The following is a 22593-nucleotide window of genomic DNA, read 5'->3' as shown; positions in this document are numbered from 1 at the left end:
CTAAGCCAATGTGAAGCTTCCTCCTCCTTCCCCTCAACAACTTATGGTCAACAACCAGAATATCATTGACTAGAAGAGCCTCCATAAACATTCATTCAAATCACTATAATATAAAACCCATGATGATAATATTCCCACAGAAAATGTTTCTCTAACAGACTAATTCATATTTTATCCTCTATACAAAATAGTCATCCCATGCTTAAATATATGTCTACCATTTCATATCCACTAGGACGGCTATCATTAAAAAGACAGAAAATAGTAAGTGTTGGTAAGAATGTGAAAAAATTGGAACCTTTCCACATTGCTGGTAAAAACGTAAAATGGTGCAGTCACTATGGGAAAATTGTATGATAGTTCCTGAAAAAGTTAAACATAGAATTACCATATGATCCAGCACTTTACTTGTAGGTATATATCCAAAAGAATTGAAAGCCCATGTTTATAGCAGCACTATTCACAATAGCCAAAAGGTGAAAGCCACACAAATGTCCTATCAACAAATGAATAAACAAATTGTGGTATATACATAAAATGGACTATTATTCAGCTATAAAAAGGAAATTCTGACATTTGCTATGACATAAATAAACCTTAATTAAAGACATTGTGCTAAGCAAAATAAGCCAGTTTCAAAAGACAAACATGAATTCATTTATATGAGGTACCTAGTCAAAATCATAGAGACGAAGTAAAATGGTGGTTGCCAAGGGCTGGGAAGGAGAGAGAAATGAGTTACTGTTTAATGGGTGGATGGATAGTAGTGATAGTTGACAACAAGGTGAATGTACTTCATTCTACTGAACTATATACTAAAAAATGGTTAAAACAGTAAACTTTGTTACCTAAATTTTACTACAATTAAAAACATGAAAAAATCACATATATGGCAAATTAATATTTTTTTTGGAAAGCAAAGTATGCCATTTATTTTGTTGTATTACTTTAGAACTCTGAAAATTACTGAAGTCAAGAGAGATATGTATACAAAAACAAATTGGTATTCATACAAACATGATTTAAACTGATTTTCTTTCTTTATTAAACATTCTATGGGTACACATATGAAGACCACTGCACTGTGTTTAAATTACATTATATTTCTCATTATGTAAAACTTTTGCATATAAATATTACTTAAATATATTTAAAATTTTGAATACATTGTGTTACAAAACTGGTGGTTTATTATAACAAAAAGTGTAAAAAAAAAAATAGCAAAACAACAAAAATCCTGTACTCAATAGCATCCACAACCCATTCTCCTTTCCCCATCTGCCAGGTACTACTGGAAACACTAGTCTACCTAAACACTCTTAAAAGAGACTTTTTTTTCTTTAAAATATATTTTTATTGATTTCAGAGAGGAAGGGAGAGGGAGAGATAGAAACATCAATGATGAGACGGAATTATTGGTTGGCTGCCTCCTGCACACCCCCTACTGGGGATTGAGCCCGAACCCGAGCATGTGCTCTGACCAGAATCGAACCTGGGACCATTCAGTCCACAGGCCGGCACTCTATACACTCAGCTGTTAGGGCTACACTTTTTTTTTTTTTAAGAGAAGTTTTAGGTTCACAGTAATATTAAACAGAAGATATGGAGATTTTCCATATATCCCCTGCCCCAAATATGCATAGCCTTCCCCATTATCAACAAGCAAAATAAGAAAACAAAAAGAGAAAGAACTCATGGACACAGATAATAGTGTGGTGACTGAGGGGTGAAGGAGGGTGCATGGAGGTGGAAGAGGTTATCCTATATAATAAAAGCCTAATATGCAATCAACGAACAGCAGAACAACCGGCAGAACGACTGGTTGCTATGATGTGCACTGACCACCAGGGGGCAGACGCTCAACGCAGGAGCTGCCTTCAACCCACAGGCCTCAGGCCAGCCAAGGCGGGTGCCAGTGGGGGGCCCCACCAATCACCCTGCCGGTCGCCCCGCAGAGGAAGGCAACCGGCGGCGGTGACAAGGGTCGGCGACCGGCAGCGCCAGACTGACCAAGGTGGGTGCCAGTGGGGGCCCCCCAAATTGTCCCGCCAGTCACCCGAGATTGGCCCCGATTGCCAGCCAGGCCTAGGGACCCTACCCGTGCACGAATTTTGTGCACCGGGCCTCTAGTGTGTGTGTGTGTGTGTGTGTGTGTGTGTGTGTGTGTGTGTGTGTCTATTCAACACACACACACACACACACATACACACACACACACACACACACATATATATATATATATACTAGAGGCTCGGTGCACTAAATTCATGCACAGGGGGAGTGTCCCTCAGCCCAGCCTGCACCCTCTCCAATCTGGGACCCCTTGAGGGATGTCCAAGCACCCATTTAGGCCCGATCCCACTGGGATCAGGCCTAAACAGGCGGTCAGAGATCCCTCTCACAATCCAGGACTGCTGGCTCCCACCTGCCCTCCCCTGCAGGCCTGGTCCCCCGCAACTGCCCTCCACTGCAGGCCTGGTCCCCCCCAACTGCCCTCCCTGCTGGCCTGATCGCCCACAACTGCCCTCCCCTGCAGGCCTGATTCCCCCCAACTGCCCTCCCCTGCTGGACTGGTCCCCTGCAACTGCCCTCCCATGCAGGCCTGGGTCCTCCCCTACTGTCCACCCCTGCAGTCCTTGCCCCCCCCCCCAACTGCCCTCCCCTGTAGGCCTGGTCCTCCCCAACTGCCCTACCCTGCAGGCCTGGTCCCCCCCAACTGCCCTCCACTGTAGGCCTGGTCCTCCCCAATTGCCCTCCCCTGCAGGCCTTCTCCCCCCCCCCCAACTGCCCTCCCTTGCAGGCCTCGTCTCCCTGAACTGCCCTCCCCTGCAGGCCTGGGTACACCCCCAACTGCCCTCCCTTGCTGGCCTGGTCTCCCCCAACTGTCCTACTCTGCTGGCCTGGTCAACCCTAACTTCCCACAACTGCCCTCCCCTGCGGGCCATCTTGTGGTGGTCATCTTGTGTCTTGGTGTCATGGTCAATTTGCATATTATTCTTTTATTAGATAGGATGGTAAATGCTGATGGGGAAAAATAAAGGGGGAAAATTAATTTAAAAAACAAACAAACACCAGAACAGTATATTCATTACAATTGGTGAAACTACATTGGCATCATTATTACCCAAAGTCCGTAATTTACATTAGGATTCACTATTGGTGTTGTACCTTTTATGGAGTTGGACGATTTAAAATGACATATATTCACCATAACAGCATCATACAGAGTAGTTTCACTGCCCTACTAATGTACATTTTGTCTATACATTTGCCTATTCTGGGCATTTCATGTAAATGGACTCATACAATATGTGGCCTTTTGTATCTGGCTTCTTTTACTTAGCATCATATTTTTCAAGATTCATCTATATTTGTTTATAGCAGCACGTAAGTATTTTAGCATGTATCAATACTTCATTCCTTTTTAATGACTGAATAATATTATACTTATACTATATTTTGTTTATCCATTCATCAGTGGTGGACATTTGGACTGTTTCCATGTTTTGGCTATTAAGAATAATGCTGCTATGGCTACTGATGTACACATTTTTTATGGACATGTGCTCAATTCTGTTGGTATAAATCTAGCAGTGGAATTTTCCAAGGAATTACCAAACTATTTCCCAAAGTTACTGCAACATTTTACATTCCCAGTAGCAATGTCGGAGGGTTCTAATTTCTCAGCATCCTTGCCAACACTTATTTTTGCCATCTTTTTATTTTTTATTCTAATCATTATATAGTGGTGTGAAGTGGTATCTCATTCCAGTTTGGTTTGCAATTCTCCAATGGCTCAAGATTTAACAACTTCTCATGTGCTTATTGACTATATCAGTGGTCGGCAAACCGTGGTTTGTGAGCCACATGTGGCTCTTTGGCCCCTTGAGTGTGGCTCTTCCACAAAATACCACGGCCAAGGTGAGTATATTTTGAAGAAGTGGCATTAGAAGAAGTTTAATTTTAAAATATTTGGCTCTCAAAAGAAATTTCAATCGTTGTACTGTTGATATTTGTCTCTGTTGATAATGAGTTTGCTGACCACTGGACTATATATTCTCTTGAGAAAAATCTACTCAGATCCTTTGTCCATTTTTTTTTTTTTTTGGTTGTCTTTTAGTTATTGAGTTGTAAGAGATCTTTTTATATTCCAGATACAAGTCCTTATCAATATACTAGAGGCCCAGTGCATGAAAATTCATGCACTGGAGGGTGGACCCTCAGCCCGGCCTGCCCCCTTTCACAGTCCTAGAGCTCTCAGGGGCAAAAGGCAACCCGGCAATCAGGGGAAGGCGACACCCCCATCACACCTCTACTGCTGCCACTGCCAGCAGCGCAAGCCTCAGGCGGCCCTGGGCAGCTGGGAGACTGAGGGAGGGTCCGGTCGCACCGCACGCCTGCCACCCCCCACCCCAGGCGGGGCTGAAAGGACTGGGGGACTCTGGCGGGGCTGAGGGGACTGGGTGCCGCCATCTTGTGGCTACGGGCGCTGTCATCTTTGTGATGATGTGGTGGTCAATTTGCATATTCCCTCTTTATTAGATAGGATGATTTGGAAATATTCTCTCCCATTCTGTGAGTTGTCTTTTCACTTGGCACAAACTTTTTAATTTTGATGAAGTACAATTTACCTATTTTTACTTTTGTTGCTTGTACTTTTTAGTGTCATATCTAAGGAACCATTACCTAGCCCAAGGTCACAAAGATTTATTCCTATGTTTTCTTCTAAGAGTTTTGTAGTTTTAGCATTTATTTTTTCGTCTTTGATACAATTAATTTAACTTTTATATATGATGTGAAGCAGTAGTCCAATTTCTTTTTTTTTGCATGTAGATATCCAGTTGTCTCATAGCCATATGTTGAAAATACTATTTTTCCATGTCGAACTGTCTTGGAAACCTTGGTGAAAATTAACTGGCCTAGAGTGTAAGTGAGTATTCTAGGCTTCTAATTCTATTTCATTGATCTGTAGGTGTATCCTTATAGGGGTACCATAGCCTTGATATTCATAAAATTTTAATTCACTTATCACTAGGGAAACTAATGACATTAATAACATTTACTCTTTGTATCTCAATATTTTAAAATTTTCTTATGTATTAGCAAGACTTTTTATGTTTATGCAATTCGAAGTCTTATATCACATGTATTTAAGGTAAAAGTCTACTTTAAAATAAAAATAAAATTCTTTATTATTCAGAACAAAAATTTTAATTATAGAAATCCAAACACAATGGCAACAGAGACCTCTATTTCAATCATAAACCTCTTAAATAATACCTTAAGGATTAAAGCGATATTTAAATTCCACAGTGACATATATACATACTTATATGCATAGCGACTGCCTATTGACCAGTTTTATCCCCTCCAACTCACCCACAAGACTACACTCAAGAGTGGTTGAAAAAATTGCCTGAATGATACAAAGCAAAATATCAGACATTAGAATCCAGGTTTCCAAATTTATTTACAACCACTGGATGCTGACTCATGTAATATCTGCACATTCAAAATTCATTTAAAAGGTGCTAGACACTATATTAAGTTCTGTAAATATAAAGCTTAAATGACTGGGACCCTACCCTTAAGGAGCAGACCATGAGAAGAAAAACAAATGTCAAACAAATCCTATATAATAAAAGGCTAATATGCAAATCGACCAAATAGCAGAACAACTCATCAATATGACACACACTAACCACCAGGGGGCAGACACTCAATGCAGGAGCTGCCCCCTAGTGGTCAGTGTGCTCCCACAGGGGGAGGGCCGCTCAGCCAGAAGCCCTGAGCCAGGCTTGTGGCTGGTGAGTGCAGCAGCGGTGGCGGGCCTCCGCGGCAGCACTAAGGATGTCCAACTGACGGCTCAGGGCCACTCCCCATGGGGAGTGGGCCTAAGCCGTCACTCGGACATCCCCCAAGGGCTCCCAGACAACAAGAGGGCGCAGGCTGGGCTGAAGGACCCCTCTCCCCCAGTGCAGGAAATTCCTGCACTGGGTCTAGATCAGGGGTCCTCAAACTTTTTAAACAGGGGGCCAGTTCACTGTCCCTCAGACTGCTGGAGGGCCGGACTATAGTTTAAAAAAAAAACTATAAACAAATTCCTATGCGCACTGCAGGCCCAGGACGAGTCAGCTGCTAAGCAGGACAGGCAGCGGCACCCGGCGGGCCGGATAAATGTCCTCGGCGGGTCGCATGTGGCCCGCAGGCTGTAGTTTGAGGACCCCTGGTCTAGAGTAAAAGGATAAAATGCTGCAACTGAAGTATATACCTTATTCAATGGAACACAGGGATTTTATGCATATTTCAAGGTTCCAAGGCAGTTTATATTTTCACTAGCAAAAACTTTGAGTTTCTGCAGTTCTTCATTATAAAAATACAAATAAATGAAAAGATATATATCAGGCTAATCAGGGCTAGATGATCATGCAACCTGTTAGTGGCAGGGGGATAAGAACTCAGATTCCCTACACACAGTGCAATAATCTTTCCACTATTACAATTGCCAATTGAGAGGTACTGTTTATTAAGTAAAATTTGTAAGAATGTGTCCCTAGATTAAAAAAAATTTTTTAATCAGTTATAACTTTTTTTTAACATTTTTTAAAGTATTACATGTAGTAGTACATATATCTCCTTTTTTTTTCACCACTGACCTTCCCCCAGCCTCCCCTAACCCTGTCGCATGCCCTCATCCCAAATTCCCCTCCCAATGTGTCTTGTGTCCATTTGTTTTGCTTATATACATGCATACAAGTCCTTTGGTTGATCTCTTCCCCCGCCTCCCCAACACTCCCCTGCTTTCCTGCTGTGAACTAACAGTCTGTTTGGTGCTTTATTGCCTCTGTATCTACCTTTTTGTTCATCAGGTTATAATGTTCTTTATTTTCTGTAAATGAGTGAGATCATCTCGTATTTTTCTTTCATTGTCTGGCTTATTTCACTAACGTAATGCTCTCCAGGTCCATCCATGCTGCTGCAAATGGTAAGAATTCCTTCTTTTTTATAGCAGCGTAGTATTCCACTGTGTAGATGTACCATAGTTCTCTAATCCACTCATCTGCTGATGGGAATTTGGGCTGTTTCCAAATCTTAGCTATGGTGAATTGTGCTGCTATGAACATAGGAGTGCATATATTCTTTCTGATTGGTGTTTCTAGTTTCTTGGGATATATTCCTAGAAGTGGAATCACTGGGTCAAATGGGAGTTCCATTTTTAGTTTTTTGAGGAAACTCCATACTGTTCTCCACAGTGGCTGCACCAGTCTGTATTCCCACCAGCAGTGCACGAGGGTTCCTTTTTCTCCACATCCTCACCAACACTTGCCGTTTGTTGATTTGTTGATGGTTGCCATTCTTACAGGTGTGAGATGGTACCGCATTGTCATTTTGATTTGCATCTCTCGGATAATTAGTGACTTTGAGCATGTTTTCATGTCTCTTGGCCTTCCTTCTGTCTTCTTTCAAAAAGATTCTATTTAGGTCCGTTGCCCATTTTTTTATTGGATCATTTATCTTCCTTTTATTAAGTTGTATAAGTTCCCTGTAGATGTTGGAGATTAAACCTTTATCAGTGATAACATTTGCAAATATGTTCTCCCATACAGTGGGGTTTCTTGTTGTTTTGTTGATGGTTTCTTTTGCTGTGCAAAAGCTTTTTATTTTGATGTAGTCCCATTTGTTTATTTTCTCTTTAGCTTCCATTGCCCAAGGAGCGGTATCGGTGAAGAAATTGATTCGGCATATGTCTGAGATTTCTCTGCCTGTGGATTCCTCTAGTATTTTTATGGTTTCCTGTCTTATGTTTAAGTCCTGTATCCATTTTGAGTTAGTTTTTGTGTATGGTGTAAGTTGGTAGTCTAGTTTCATTTTTTGCATGTATCTGTCCAATTTTCCCAACACCATTTACTGAAGAGACTATCTTGACTCCATTGTATGTTCATGCCTCCTTTGTCAAATATTAATTGAGCATAGTGGTTTGGGTCAATATCTGGATTCTCTATTCTATTCCATTGGTCTATATGTCTGTTCTTGTGCCAGTACCAGGCTGTTTTGAAAACAGTGGCTTTGTAATGCAGCTTGAAATCTGGTATTGAGATCCCACCTACTTTGTTCTTCTTTCTCAGGATTGCTGTGGCTATTCGGGGTCTTTTTTTATTCCTGATGAATTTTTGGAGAGTTCTTTCTAAGTCTGTGAACTATGCCGTTGGTATTTTAATGGGGAGTGCACTGAATCTATAGATTGCTTTGGGTAGTTTGGACATTTTAATGATGTTGATTCTACAAATCCATGAACATGGTATGTTCTTCCATCTGTTTATGTCTCCCTCTATCTCTTTTTTCAGTGTCCTATAGTTTTCCGCGTATAGGTCTTTTACCTCCTAAGTTTATTCCTAGGTATTTTAATTTTTTGGGTGCGATGGTAAATGGGATTGCTTTTTTAGTCTTTCTGTAAGTTCACTGTTGGTGTATAGAAATGCCACAGATTTCTTAGCGTTAATTTTGTATCCTGCTACATTGCCAAATTCATTTATTAAGTATAATAGTTTTTTGATGGAGTCTTTCGTTTTTTTTATGTACAATATCATGTCATCTGCAAATAAGGACAACTTTACTTCTTCTTTTCCAATTTGGATGCCTTTTATTTCTTCTTCTTGTCTGATAGCAGTGGCTAATACTTCCAGCGAACTCCTGGGCTGCGCGCAAGTCTGTGCAGTCTTATTTTTCCCCTTCGGTATAAGCAGTCGGCACACTTTTAAAATTTTTAGGCTGTCCTTTTGCGTCAGATCAAAATGGGTTGCTTTTTAGAGTTTCCTTCTGTTAGCAGCTCTGCGGACCCCCTTCCACATTCATGGATCGCGCCAGCCCCAACGGCCGCGGATTTTTCTAGGGGCAGACTTCCTCAGGTTCTCCAGCTCCCACGTGCGCATTTCTCTCTCCTGCCAGAACCAGAGACCTCACCTTCTCCCAGGCGAAATCTGACCTTTCCGTGGTGGAATGTAGAGCTCCTCTGAATCCCAACATGCTTGCGCCAATTGGGGACCAGTGTTCTCGGGTTCGCAGCTGTTCGGTGGGTGCCGTATTTGTAGATTCCCCGGGCTTTTCAGGCATCCAATAACATCCACTTTGCCCTTCAAGATGGCGCAGTCTCCACGTCCGAGCCGGTCGCTCCAGGAGGGAACCCAGCAGCAGTGGGGCTGCCCGGTCAGGAGAGCCCTGTCCAGCATTCCCCACAGTCTCCTGGAGTATAGCTGTCCCTCAACTCACCAACAAACACTCCCCATGCAGCCACACACTCTCCCTTTGTTTTCTCACTCACACACTATCTTGCAGTCTGTCTTCCCATCTGCAGCCATCTTCTGTTCCAGTTATAACTTCTTTTAGGAGGAAACCACCAAGTAAATTACCTGGCAGACATTACAAATTAAGGATGTCCTAAATCTATTTTAAAGTAAGAATTTTATTTTGTACATTTTGTGCAAACTATTCTCAGCCTCACTTTTAACAAATGAGAATTTAAATAGCCACATCAGAGAGATCCTCTCATGATAACCCCCTTGAGAAAAAGGACTTGTATGCATGCATATAAGCCTAACCAATGAACACAGACACCAGAGGGTTGAAGGCATGAGTGGGGGGGGGGTGAGGGGGCAATAGGGGGATAAAGACACATATATAATACCTTAATCAATAAAGAAAAAAAATAAAAATAAATTTAAAAAAGGAAAATACATATTTATGTCAACATTAATTCTTGCAATGCTTGAAATTCTCAGAATTTCTTGGATAACTTCACTTTTGAAAATGCCTTCAGTTACAAAAAATCTTACTGATTTATAGATTCTTCCAAAATTCAGTCATCCTTTAAGCACACCTATTCTGTGACAAATTCAGCAGTCGACTCAAAAGTAAAAAGATGAATCTGATACTTTTCCTTGTCTTAAGGTGATCTTAGTCTGACAGGGGTGCAGTTAAGGTGGGGGTAAGTAAACAGATAATTGCAAATGAGTGTGGTAAATGCTTTGACAGACATTATGTTCACAGAGAGAGGAGAACTCTAGAAAGAGACACCTAACCTGAATAACCACAAATTTAACTATCCAGATTGAATAACTACCTAGCTCACAACATTTGGCTTCCAATTACTCTTGGTAGTTTCAAAAACTCAATTTTCCTTCACAGAATAAAGTTTGGTCATAAGTGAGGTCATTCAAAACAAAACAAAAATGCATATAGTCTCCAGAGAGCCAATTCCTGGAATCTAGAATAACTTCTAAGCAATAGAAGACGTGTATCAACAACAAAGGTGACTAATTTGAAGGTGTCAACATTCACTTAAATTTATGACATGTCTGTATGTTAATATGTCAATCACATTTACTTTGGGGTCATGCTTCACATATGGCTCCATCATCATATACAAAAATCTATTACAATATTTGAAACAATAATTACCAATAGGAACCAGGATTCATAAGACATTTTACTATATTTCTGAAACTTCAAATCCTAAATAAAGTGATCCATGTGCATGTCTGTAATCAACAAAAATTTTCACCTGCAAGAGAACAGCAGCCTTTAAAAATACCCTTATGGAGGTGAAGGCCTGGGTCGGGCTAGAAGGGGTCAATGGGGTGGGGGGTGGGGGTACATATGTAACACTTTCAACAATAAAGATAAAAAAATACCTTCTGTGCAATGTGAAAGATACGGGGAACATCTCCCAATTCAACAGAAATGAACTGATGTTTAACTAATATTTTATTATTATGTTATTAGACATTATAAACATAGTTCTTAGGAAATACTTCACATTTTAATCAGGCAAAGGCAGGCATGTAAAGGAAAAATGCTTTTGATAACGGAACACCAAAGGAATTAGAAACTAATGGCAACAGCATATTTTAAATTTAACATACAGAACCTATAATTCTAATATGATTCTGAAATGAAACTTTTATATAAATGTTAGCAAGAGAATCAGGAATGTCACTAATTATCTCATAATTGATTTCATTTAAATATAATTTTGGTGATTTTTCCTTCATAATGATTATAGGACCTCTTTTAAATTTACTGCAGTAACTATCACAATGTGATAACTATAAATCTACAAAGAAATTATGACAGAAAAATGTCAGTAAAATAGAAAAGGTTGAGAAAGTCAGTGTGTAAAACAAGACTTAAATTCATCTGAAACAGAGCTATAGTTTAACATATAGATCTTTCACTTTCCTAAATACTTTTAGATAGTTCACTGTCCTAACATTTACAACAGGCTTAGCCCTATCAGAGAACAAAAAGAGAATTATATACATGGACACATATTAATGATCTGGAAATGTGGCATATTTAAGAGGTCCAACAGTATATAAAAATTCTAGAGCTGCTTATAATTAAAATCTATAAGATGGAAGGTTCAGTCTAAAAAAGGCTGGACTTTCTCTATAATATACGTTATGCTGCTCTCCAAAATACATAAATAAGGTTTGCACTTTCCCAAACAGAGGTTATTTAATCCCAAATTCCCTCCCCCCAATATAACACCTCATTTCCCTTTGTACAGTCAGTATTTAGAGAAAGAAAATATTCTTTAGGATGTTTACAGTCATTTCAAGAGCTTAACTAGAAGATTTCTTTCTCACCTTCTTAGGAATTGGTCAAATCACATTTATTCCTTCACTGCTTTTCCCCGAATCTAAATCAATCCTAGCAAACATCTGGCTTTTATTCTTATTCCTTCAATTATTTCCAATTTGTGGGCATTTGACTTTTCTAGCATAAAGTTTCTAAAATATTATTCCATAATCAATGTGTGAAATAGCTGTAGCCAAAAAAGAAAAAGACTCCTTCCTTGGCTTTATCTACTTGGATACCATACCTTTGGGTGCCACAGACTTAAAACTCTGCCAGGATTTTTAAAATTCTATTTTGCATTCTAAGTGCAAATCTAATTTGTTTTCCACTACTACTCATAGGACTTTCCCAGCATTACTCTTTCACCTTCTCCCCTCTTGTTTCCTTCAACCCCTTCCATCCAGTTTCCATGTTCAGTATTATTTCTCCCCCTGCTCTCCCTCCACCCCCATGTATTAGCTGTAAAATAGATGTAAAGCTTGGTGCATGTCCAAAAATTTTATGATCAAAATACATACTTAGCAAATTGTTTGGCTAAATCTTTCATGTATGATGAAAGATTATTACCACAATTCATTAGCAAATTATAGACTTTGAAATGTAGGCAGACAAATATTTGGCCCTGTATCAATCAATTTGGACCAGCTGGGTAGAAATTCACACAATCCCAGGAAGTGAGGTGCTCTTTCATTTTTCATTCACTTGAAACATTAAAGAAAAATTATCATTCTATAAAAATGTTCACTTTTCAAGATTTTAGTAGAGCATTTAGATTTAGTTTTATTTTCTGTCTACTTTAGTGACCCATAAACTAATCATTTTGCTTGCAATTGATTGCAAAGCAATAGTGCCTAGTGCACACACCTTAATATGTGACCATTATATTCCAGTTTAAAAGTTAAATATTTAATAATGGTTCTACTGCCCCAAAAAGGTATGTGGGCAGGTGTACTTCTACATACACTAAATCAGCCTGGAAACTAATTTTGCAGTTATTCACAATAAATAATACCATTAACATTCTTCCTCTGAGCCTCCCTAGTCCAGTGTGGTGACCCTGTACAAAGATTCTGATTGATCCTATGTCTGTCTGCTTTGGTTAAGCTACAAGGCCATATATAGGGACAGCTGCACTTTGTGAGCAACTTAAAACAAATTTCATCTTAGTGGCATCTAATCCAGTGCTTGGTACAAGCCGCATGGAAAAGTCAGTGTCAAAATTAAACAATGCCGGCTTTGCAATGAACAGATGCTTTTGCCTTGCAGCTGTAAAAACCTTAAAACAATCCAGTACTCTACTGTCTGGTCACGCAATGACCACAAAGCAAGGAATACATTTTGTCATTTATAGAAAATGTTTGCTATAAGCTTTTAAAGTATTTCTTCCTTAAAAAAAAAAAAATTTAGAAAATAATAGGAATGTATTGAGGGTAATAATATGGTAATAAAGCCCTAAACTGTACAATAGGATTTTTAAAACTATATTATTTGTCACACTAAATATATTTGAAAAAGAATAACTCCTTGACAAGACAGTGTTAAGTTATTCACAAAATGCATCATACAAAAGAAAAATTAGAATAGATATTTAAAAGAGGTTATGGTAAAAAAAAATATTTGGTATATAAGGACAAGCATGTAAATAATTTCCTACATGCAGGCCTTATCTTAATATACCTAGCACTTTCCCTTCCACTTTCTCATCCTTGATTTACTCGATTCTTTAGTTTTTTTGTGGGGTTTTTGTTTTCTGTTTTTGCTGGGGTGGGGAGAAAATTATGGAGGTTATTACTTTTACTTTATGGCTAGAGGATACTTAAATGTTAAAATATTTCTCAGCTTAAATAACATGGTATTTCAGCTTAAGTAATAAGGTCTATAAAGAAATCGCAGCCTTTTCTAATCTTCAGCCTAGAAGAAAGAATCTTGTCTCTGGCATTCAGGAATCTAGGAGTTAATATTTTAACACTGAAATAAACTCTTCTTCATGAGGAGAAAGGCTCCAACTACTGTGTCTGTGAAACCAGAGAACCAGCCCTACCTAAGTAAGTGACTGTCTGGTCATGATCAATCAGCCTGTGCTAATTGAGGTTCTGGCTTTAAAGATAGATTTTTATAATACCCACAAGAAAGAGAATATTATCTTTATTTTAAATAGCCTGCTGCAAAAAGAAATTTCAGGAAGTTTTTTTTTCATCATTCAAAATTTTTTCTTGAAATCCTTTTCTCCCCAAGGATATCAATTTATTAACACCTCCTGGCTTATAAATTTTATTGAATGTTTTGTTGGTTGAAGGTTTGGGGATTCCTCTTATATTCCTCCCCACCCCACAACTTATATTTCAGTGAATAAGTCCCAAAGTAATGCTCACACGAATAGGAAATTAATATAATTTCATTTTAAATATCAAAGAAGGCATGGTACTTTCGTCATTAAAAGTATGAGAAATAAAATCTAAAATAATCTTGTGGTTACTTTTGCATTTCTATATATTATTTTCTAAGAATGTAAATAAAACATATTGACATATAAAGCATTTTAAGCTATAAATTGTAGGCATTCATTTAAAAAGATGAGCCAAACCTAGAAATAACCTTTTTTATGAAATATTTATAATTATCATTAAGTTATATACTATTGGTATGATTTTTTGTATTCTTTGATAATAGCTATAATTAAAATGAACCTGAATCATCATGTCAGTAGTATATACCATCAAACAAAAGTAAACTATGCAACAAATATATATGAGAAGAGAATTAAACTTAAAGTATAAAAACATATAAAATAACTGACATGTATTCCTAGATGTGATCCCTTATATCTTAAACCACATAGATTAGAATAAAAATTAATTATTTCACAATGTCAGTATCCCAAATTACAATATTGTACATGAACAGCTTTAAGGATAAGAAATAACTATAAATTTGCACAAACTGGGTCTACTTATGTTGCTGTTTCATAACTTTGATTAATAATCAGAATTATGCTAATAAGAAATGTAAAAATATTGTTTAAAAGTATTTTCCAACTTAAGGTTATTAATTACATAATTCTAATTCACATTTAATGGAATTTAACATATTATATATTTTTATGGAATCACCTAGAGATTTGCAAAAATGGTTAGCTCAAATAAATGGTTCTCTTTTAAGTTCATTTTTATCCCTTTGGGTTCACTCAATAACATCGATATATTTTAAAAGTATGTATTTTACTCAAAAAATACATAAGTAAGTCACAAACCAAAAGCTAACAGATGTGACTTCTAATTAGTTATAATAATCTCTGCTTCAATGCCATTAGAATGAGTCTTTCTTTTCTTTTGAAAACTAAAAAAGCTTTCCTTTGAATTTTAAACTGTCAGGGTGCTTCAAAGTCAATGTACAAACTCTGCTTTGATTAAAATTTTAGACATCTACAGTGATAACTTTATGAAAGGAAAATATTAAATTATAATTATCCTAAACAGACACAGTCTTGTGAAACTAACCCTACATTCATGTTAAAACACAAAGAGTTGAATATAATGAATTGATTCATCCTCGGACACAAAGCTTCACCACAGTAAACTCAGTCAACTGTTGCTCTTGTGCCTATATTCATGGTGCTTAAATAGCGCACTTTAAAACAAAAAAAACTCCAATTGGCTTTTCATATATCCACCCTCCCCAAAAATAACGCACTTGAAAAACTCAAATGATATGAAAGGCTTCAAGGCCTCTTTTCTCCCTTTCATACCCCTTTTTTTTATTTCTGTTTGCAGTAATCTGCCTTTCTCTTTCTCTTTCTCATTGCTACAGAGCAAGCGAGGAGGCTCAGAGCTTTGAAAAGGGGGCTCAGTGTGTAATGGGTCCACTAGAATTAATTTACTTGCACCAAATCCATTGAGCACAGAAGGTTTTTTTTCCTCCTTCTCTTTCCCTCTTCTCAAATCATTTGGAGTCGAACGCAGCCCCCAGCCTTTGTAATTCTAGTAAAGCACTTAAAGTGCACAGTAGGTGTTCATGAGGACCATCTGGTCAAAAGCAAAACAAGCTGCTGATTTTGCCTTTGAATAGAATGAAGCAAGTGTGAATTAGTCTCTTCAATTAGCACTATTACAACCTGTCAAGTGCATATTGTAAAACAGGATTATTACAGTATTGGTCACCAGTGCAATTATTTACTCTCTGCCTTTTCTTGCATATAAAAATGTTTTATGTTTATTAGTTTTTGATAACTGAACATAATTTCTCCTAACCCAGGCATTTTAAAACTACCAACCCACAAATCACAGATTATGAAATGTCATCAGCCAAGTAGATGTCAGAATAACACATAATCTTAAGTAACAAAGGTCTAAAACATTGTCCTTAATTCCTAATAAAAATTCATTGTTTCTATCCTCTTGAAATGAAGGTGAAGAAACACAGGAGCTAAAAATAATTTCCAATAGAGATTATTCTAAAATACTTTCAGAGGCAGAAAAAGACTTGTCAGTTCCAAATGGCTGCATTGTAAATATTACTTAAATTTATGTCCCAAGAGAATAATTTATTAAAACCTCAACATTCATAAAATGGTCATTACTGATTTGTTCAGTTGAAATGGTATAATTTCAACAGATCTCAGTTATAAAATGTAACCTGAAACTAATAATATACGTGCATATTTGAAAGAAACTCATAATCTCCTTTTCTGAAAGCTGAATAAAGGCTTAATTCATTGCTCAGTTGCTTAAGAAATTACATTTCTTTCATTCTTGCTAAAATGTCATTTGTGATTTCAAGTTTTAAAAAATCAAACCATGATATATAGTAATTAAAATGGGTTCATTCTAATTGAGCTTATTTATGCCATTTATCTTGCAATAAAATTAAACTACTTAAACTTTTAATTAAAAAAGCACACAATTTAATTTAGCCTCTTGAATATGCACATTCTAAGCTACCCTGGTCTTGAGTTCTGTGCCAGCATCCCCCACCCTACCCCGAAACTGGAAAACAAACAAACAAAAACCACTAAACCTAAAACATTTACAGAAAGGGCATGCTAGTTAAGAAGTTATAGTCAACTCACAACTAGAAAATTGCCCAGTAGTACAATCTGTAAAAAAAACTACATATTTAATTACTGTTAATAACCTCCAACAATAAAGAATAGTTATAAATATATGTTAGCCAAGTAAGTTGAGAAAGTAGCAAGCAGAAAAAAAGACACAAAACTCAACACAAGTTTTGAATTTGCAGAATCAGAATTAGCTTCATGATTTCACAATTAGGTAGCCAAAATTATTTTTAAGAACTGGTATGATTTATGTACTTAGTTATCTTCTTATTGCTAATTCAAATTGTTGGCTTCCCATATGACAATCACTAGTAATAATAGTGAAATGTTTTACTATTCCATGCAAGATATATCTTTATAGTTTGTCAATTTTTCCTTTATTCCCATTAAGAGCTAAATCAACATTAATAAAACAGAGGGGAATTCTAGGGTAAAGTGAAACTTGGAAGAAGATATAAATAATTCTAATAGTTATTCATCGTGCTTCTTGCTGTAACAGGAAATACTTAATGATTCCACACCCAAAATACTTATCACTGTTATTCTGGGTCATGTTTGTATTTCTTAAATTTGTATGGCATCTACAAAGAAAAGTGGATATTCTGCCCACTAGAAGCTTTGCAGTAGGATGATGGACAACAAAGAATTCTTTTCCAAGAAAAATTGGCTTGATTTCAGAGACTTTATATCCTTTTCCACACCTGGGTTTAGGATTTGCAGTAGGCAAATCAATCTACCCCCCCCCCCTTAATTTAACCAATCCCAAGTGCATTTGTAACCACAGATCTTTAATAGTATTATACAGAATTACTAGAGTCTGTACAATTAACTGTTTAAAAAGCTAAATTCTGTGTAGAATATCCATTAAGATAAGGTAAGCTAGTTTAAATTTTCAAGGAAATTCACTATTTTAAAGTGTGACAAATAAGTAATGTAGAAACCAAAAAGGTAAAAGACATTATCACAAAGTTATTATTCTTTTATTAGATATTTTCAAACTATTTCACATAATGGAAAAGAGAAAGGATATTTTTATAACTACTTGTAACTCTCCATTCTGACCTTTTTATATTATCTCTGCCTTTTCTTCAAGTAGGAGGATAATATAAGTGGAAGAACTTGTAAAGAGTTTTAAAAACAACAACCAAAAAAACCCAACACACATCGATATCTAACTAGCTTAAATTAAAATCTAGACCACCCAAAGGACATAAGACATGCAAGAGACCACAGACCAGAATGAACACTTGTACAACTCAGTTTATCACTATTAACTTGCATGAACATATGGTCACTGAAGAGTTTATTTGAAATTCTAACTGCTTTTAAGTTCTATTTTCTAAGTCAATCTTTTTAAAAATGTATTTTGTTTCACTAAAAGTTGAAATCACAGTGCCTTTTCAACTCTATTTCATTTAATAGAAATTTCCCTTTGAGGGAAAAATATTACCAACGCTTTCTTTTAAAAATGCAAGGCTTTCAAAAATTAAAATTACCAAAAAAATGATACATTATTTTCTCCTATAACAAGGATACTATACTACAACACTGGAAAATAAATCTGTGTCATTTTTAAAATTTCTTACTTTTCTTCATATATTGATCAGAATTCATTCTTGGATCTATTTTAAAACACTGAAAAGAGATCTCTGAAACTGGCGATAGAAATTAATTTACAATTTAGGATATATGGCATCATTAAGCTTCCACATTAACAGCAAAAATTCTAGCATTTATAAAATAACACTGCAAAAGCTTTTTAAGATTATAGCAAACTGACTTTCAATCATGCACAAAAACAAAAACTTAGGTGTTACTGTAGGTTGCATGGCTGTACCATAATAGCATCTTGTCCTTAGGTGTTACTGTAGGTTGCATGGCTATACCATAATAGCATCTTGTCCTTCTGAAACTCCACCTCACCAGGTATTTCAAAGTTAAAGGAGGAAGTTTTAGGATTAGACCTAAAGAGTGTGATCCTAGGCCTAAAGAGAATAATCCATATCTTTTTTCTAAATTGTACAGAATAAAGAGCATATATGTACCTGGTTTACACACAGAAAAGCAACTAATATTAGAAACAACTGGATTTATTTTTTCTTGGCAAGAAGCATTTCAAAGTATTATTTTAAATTTTAAAAAAAGAAGAAAAAGAAAAATGAAACAGAAGAAACCAAATTCTTACCAAGAAATACATAAGAATATCAGTCTGCAAAAATATTTCTGGGACATTTTTCATTTAGAAAATGGTATCAAAAAGATTTACAGTTTTCAAGTCCTTGAAGCTTAATATGTATTTGGTAACCTAAATAGGAGGCCATGAAGAACAGTTTCAGCCAACTGTGGCGCACAATGGTACATTTACAGAATTTTAAATATTTCTTTTAATAATTGATGTAGTCATTTTGAATCATTCTGCATAGGATATCAGGTGTGAGCAGATTGCATTAATGCTGCTTAAACATTTCAACTTGTCAGTATGGCCAACTCGATTTCGGAAATATTTGCAGTATTTTCCCATCGAAACAGTAATAAAGGCAAAATAAATATATGCCACTACTTTATAATCACCGAACATTAATGAATATTTTATGTCTTTTTAAATCTCCCTGTTTAATTTAAAAGGGTGAAATTAAGTCTCCTCCCTGCAATATGCCAATTATCTATAAATCAAACAATAATTTGGCCATTATGCTCCTTTTTGTTAATATAAGAAAAGCTAATTTGAAAACACTGAATGGCATTTTTAGATTATCAGTTTAATAGTCCTTTCTGCCCTCTTGTGGGAAAAAGCAGAAATACACTCAAATTACAGAAACTGGAAATGAAAAAAAGGTAACATTTTAGCAATAAAAGTTTCATTCAGAAAAACAAATAAAGCAATTTATATTTATCCATAATGCATTATACTAGTCTTCAATTTAAAAAATTAATCAACATGATAAAATTTACCTATTATCTTTGCTTTTCTTGATTAAACTGGAGTTATTTTTAAACTAAATTTCCTTATTTAGTTATATTCAATATATAATTCAATATATATGATTAATCCTCTTTGTAAAAACATTAGTAGACAAAATGATTGATGTCTTCACAACTTCAAGGGGTAATGTGACATAATCATCATTTCAGTGTTTCTAAACATAAGTCCTGGCATAGCCTTACACACTTTCCCCCCATGGAAATAAATTACTGGCTTTTAGGTAGGTGGGGTCACAGGCAAGAAGATACCTCTTCTTTCTTGGGGGAGGTTCTTTTTTAAAACAGTGGCCCTGGTTGGCTACATAGAAGAAGAAAAAATTCTGACGATAAATAAGACTCTTCTCAGATATTCTGAGTTAAATGACTGAAAGTTTCCATCAGCATTCCTCAAATGCTGCCCAACACTGGCATTGAGCTGCTTAAAAAAAGCCTCCTCAAATTCTTTTTGGAAACAGGCAGGGTACACATTTTAATTAATATATTTCAAATACAATACATGCATGTTCAAAAATGCATGCTGATAACAATTTCCAAATTAATATTTTGAATAATTACCATAAAACTACAAAATATATTACATAATAATGAATATTTTAAGCAGAGTTTTAAGATGACTATTTTAAGAATTATCAAGAGCTCCCATTTACAATACTGTCTTTCTAGGTCAAATCACTTAATATGTCTACAGTAATCATGATGCTCCAGTTAATTAAATTTAAGAACCCAATAATGAAACATAAAGGGAGTTTCTAACCAGAACAGATAAGCCCTCTTTAACAGGGTCAACATTAGTTATAATGAGCTACCTTTATTCCTTAGCTGTGAGACATAACTCACCTCTTGAATGGTACTGCTTCCTGAGAAGTTCAGGTTATACTCCCGCTGGACTTCTCGGTGGGTGATGATCAGCATGAAGTTTTGATTTAATGACTCCTGCAGGGCACTGAAAGGGTTGAAAGAAAAACAAGAAACTCTGAGATGAACAAGTTCTAGCTTGCTTTACAGCTAGCTGCAAAAACCCCCAGGAGTATCATAACCTCCACACAGGCATGTCCAGACCCAATGTTATCATCTTTTCAGCTCCTAAAAGCAAAAGAGCATGCTGAGAACAACCAAGGGGAGCTAACCTGTTAACTCCTTCTCTACTAAGATGTTTTTAAGCTTCAATTCTAAATATTTTGCATCCATAAGAATTTTCTGCAAATCATATGTTATTGTCTGCATATGTATTTTCTCCAAAAGAACCAAATTTGTCAATTATATCGAATTCCAAGCATGTTACTAAAATGTATACTCGCTGTTCTGGAAGAAGAGAAATATGAAGCTATTATATAAGAATGGAAATATGGTTTAAGTCCAAATTCAGAAGATAATGAAATCTATAGAACTTTAGTTGCTATGTCAAAATTCCTTCAAATTAATTATGCTTTCATTTAGGACTAAGAAATAGAATTCAGAAACTGGAGAATTCAGGGCAACATTAAACTCTATGTTAAAGTTGTAAAATATTAGAAATGTGTTAGAACCAAGAGAGTTAATGAATTAGTCATATATTAAAAAGCATAAGTCATGGTTTTATTTGTTTATGACAATACTACTCAGAAGTACTATCTGCATTGAAGATATAAATCTACCACCATTATTTATGAATAATCAGTACTGCCAGCCTCAAGTATTATTAAGCCAGGCTTATGGAATCAGGAAAATATTTAGGTGTGCTATATCATTCTGGTTTTCATCACTCCTCTTTTGCCAATCTGTAACTATGTGATAAACATACATGCAACATAAGATTAGAATTAGGCAGTTAATCTGAATTTCCTATTGTCTTCTATAGAATTTACAGGTTGATTACAGATTAAAATTACCTAGGAAACACCAATACAGAGCATGAAATACTATTAATCAAAGGTCATGATACCCCACTAGTTTCTTTATGCAAGAATCTTTGTGACCGTCTCCTTAGCACATAAGCATAATGCCTTGCACACTACATATAAATACTGATTGAACAATGAAAAAATTTTGAATTTCCAGAAGGCAAGAGTCTTACTCAATTTTGTGTCTCAAACAGCAAGCTTGCCTTCTGGAAAACTACCATCGAAATTAAAATTTTGATTCATTTATTTATAAATATTAAATCAATGCTTTGTATTAATTATTCCAATTGCTAAGAAAACCAACCCAAATAATACATAGTTCCAATTCACAAAAAACTTCACAATTTTATAAATATAGACAAATTCATAAACAGCCATACTATAATGTAACTAAAGGCCCGGTGCACGAAATTTGTGCCCTCGGGGGGTTGGTTCCCAGCCTGGCCTGTGCCCTCTCACAGTGCGGGAGCCCTGAGATCGATTGCACCAAAGAGGTAGGCCCCGCCCACGCATCCAGGGCTCCTTGATGGATTGCCTCAAAGAGGTAGGCTGGAGCCATGGGCCCCGCCTCCGCACCGCACATGCAGCGTCAAGCCCCTGCCCATTCGCAGCCTCCTGGTGATCGCTTGTTGCAGCGTGAGGGCATCACGGCATGAGGGCATTATGACCACATAGGCTTTTATTAATAGGATAGCTACAACTGAGAAATTGAAAAAAAGTACAATGAAAACTGAGAAGGAAGTGCTACACTCTGTCCCAATGAGAGGAAAAAAGAGGTTAGGGGAAAGCTTCAGAGAAGAAAGATGTAAATTAAAATATGAAGGATAAATAGAACCTTCAAGTTTATCAATTGGAAGGGATAAAACTTTTGTTTTGTTTGGGGAAATTAGATGGGTGACACTTTTTAGACAAAGAAATAAATGGAAGAACATTGCATATTCATTTACTCTGTTAGCATACTTAATACTGCACACAAAATAAGTAGCAGTGACCCAGGTCTAACTCATAATCTGTCCTCCAGGTACAGGAGGAGGGAACCCA

The 22593-nt window shown here is 36.4% G+C and overlaps 1 protein-coding gene across 2 annotated transcripts in view; it reads right to left on the bottom strand.

Moving 5' to 3' along the window:
- Positions 1 to 22593, bottom strand: part of FAF1 (Fas associated factor 1) — a 389848-nt gene that overhangs the window by 226649 nt on the left and 140606 nt on the right. For both annotated transcript variants that reach the window (XM_080652360.1, XM_080652361.1), the window contains one exon: positions 20510 to 20615. In XM_080652360.1, coding sequence (XP_080508486.1) covers positions 20510 to 20615 — 106 coding nt within the window. The remainder of the gene's footprint in view (positions 1 to 20509; positions 20616 to 22593) is intronic.

Source organism: Plecotus auritus (genome assembly GCF_963455305.1).
Source record: "Plecotus auritus genome assembly, chromosome: 2".
In the NCBI taxonomy this organism is placed as follows: domain Eukaryota; kingdom Metazoa; phylum Chordata; class Mammalia; order Chiroptera; family Vespertilionidae; genus Plecotus; species Plecotus auritus.
Note: the sequence above shows the minus strand (reverse complement) of the source record. Positions and strands in the feature narration are given on the sequence as shown.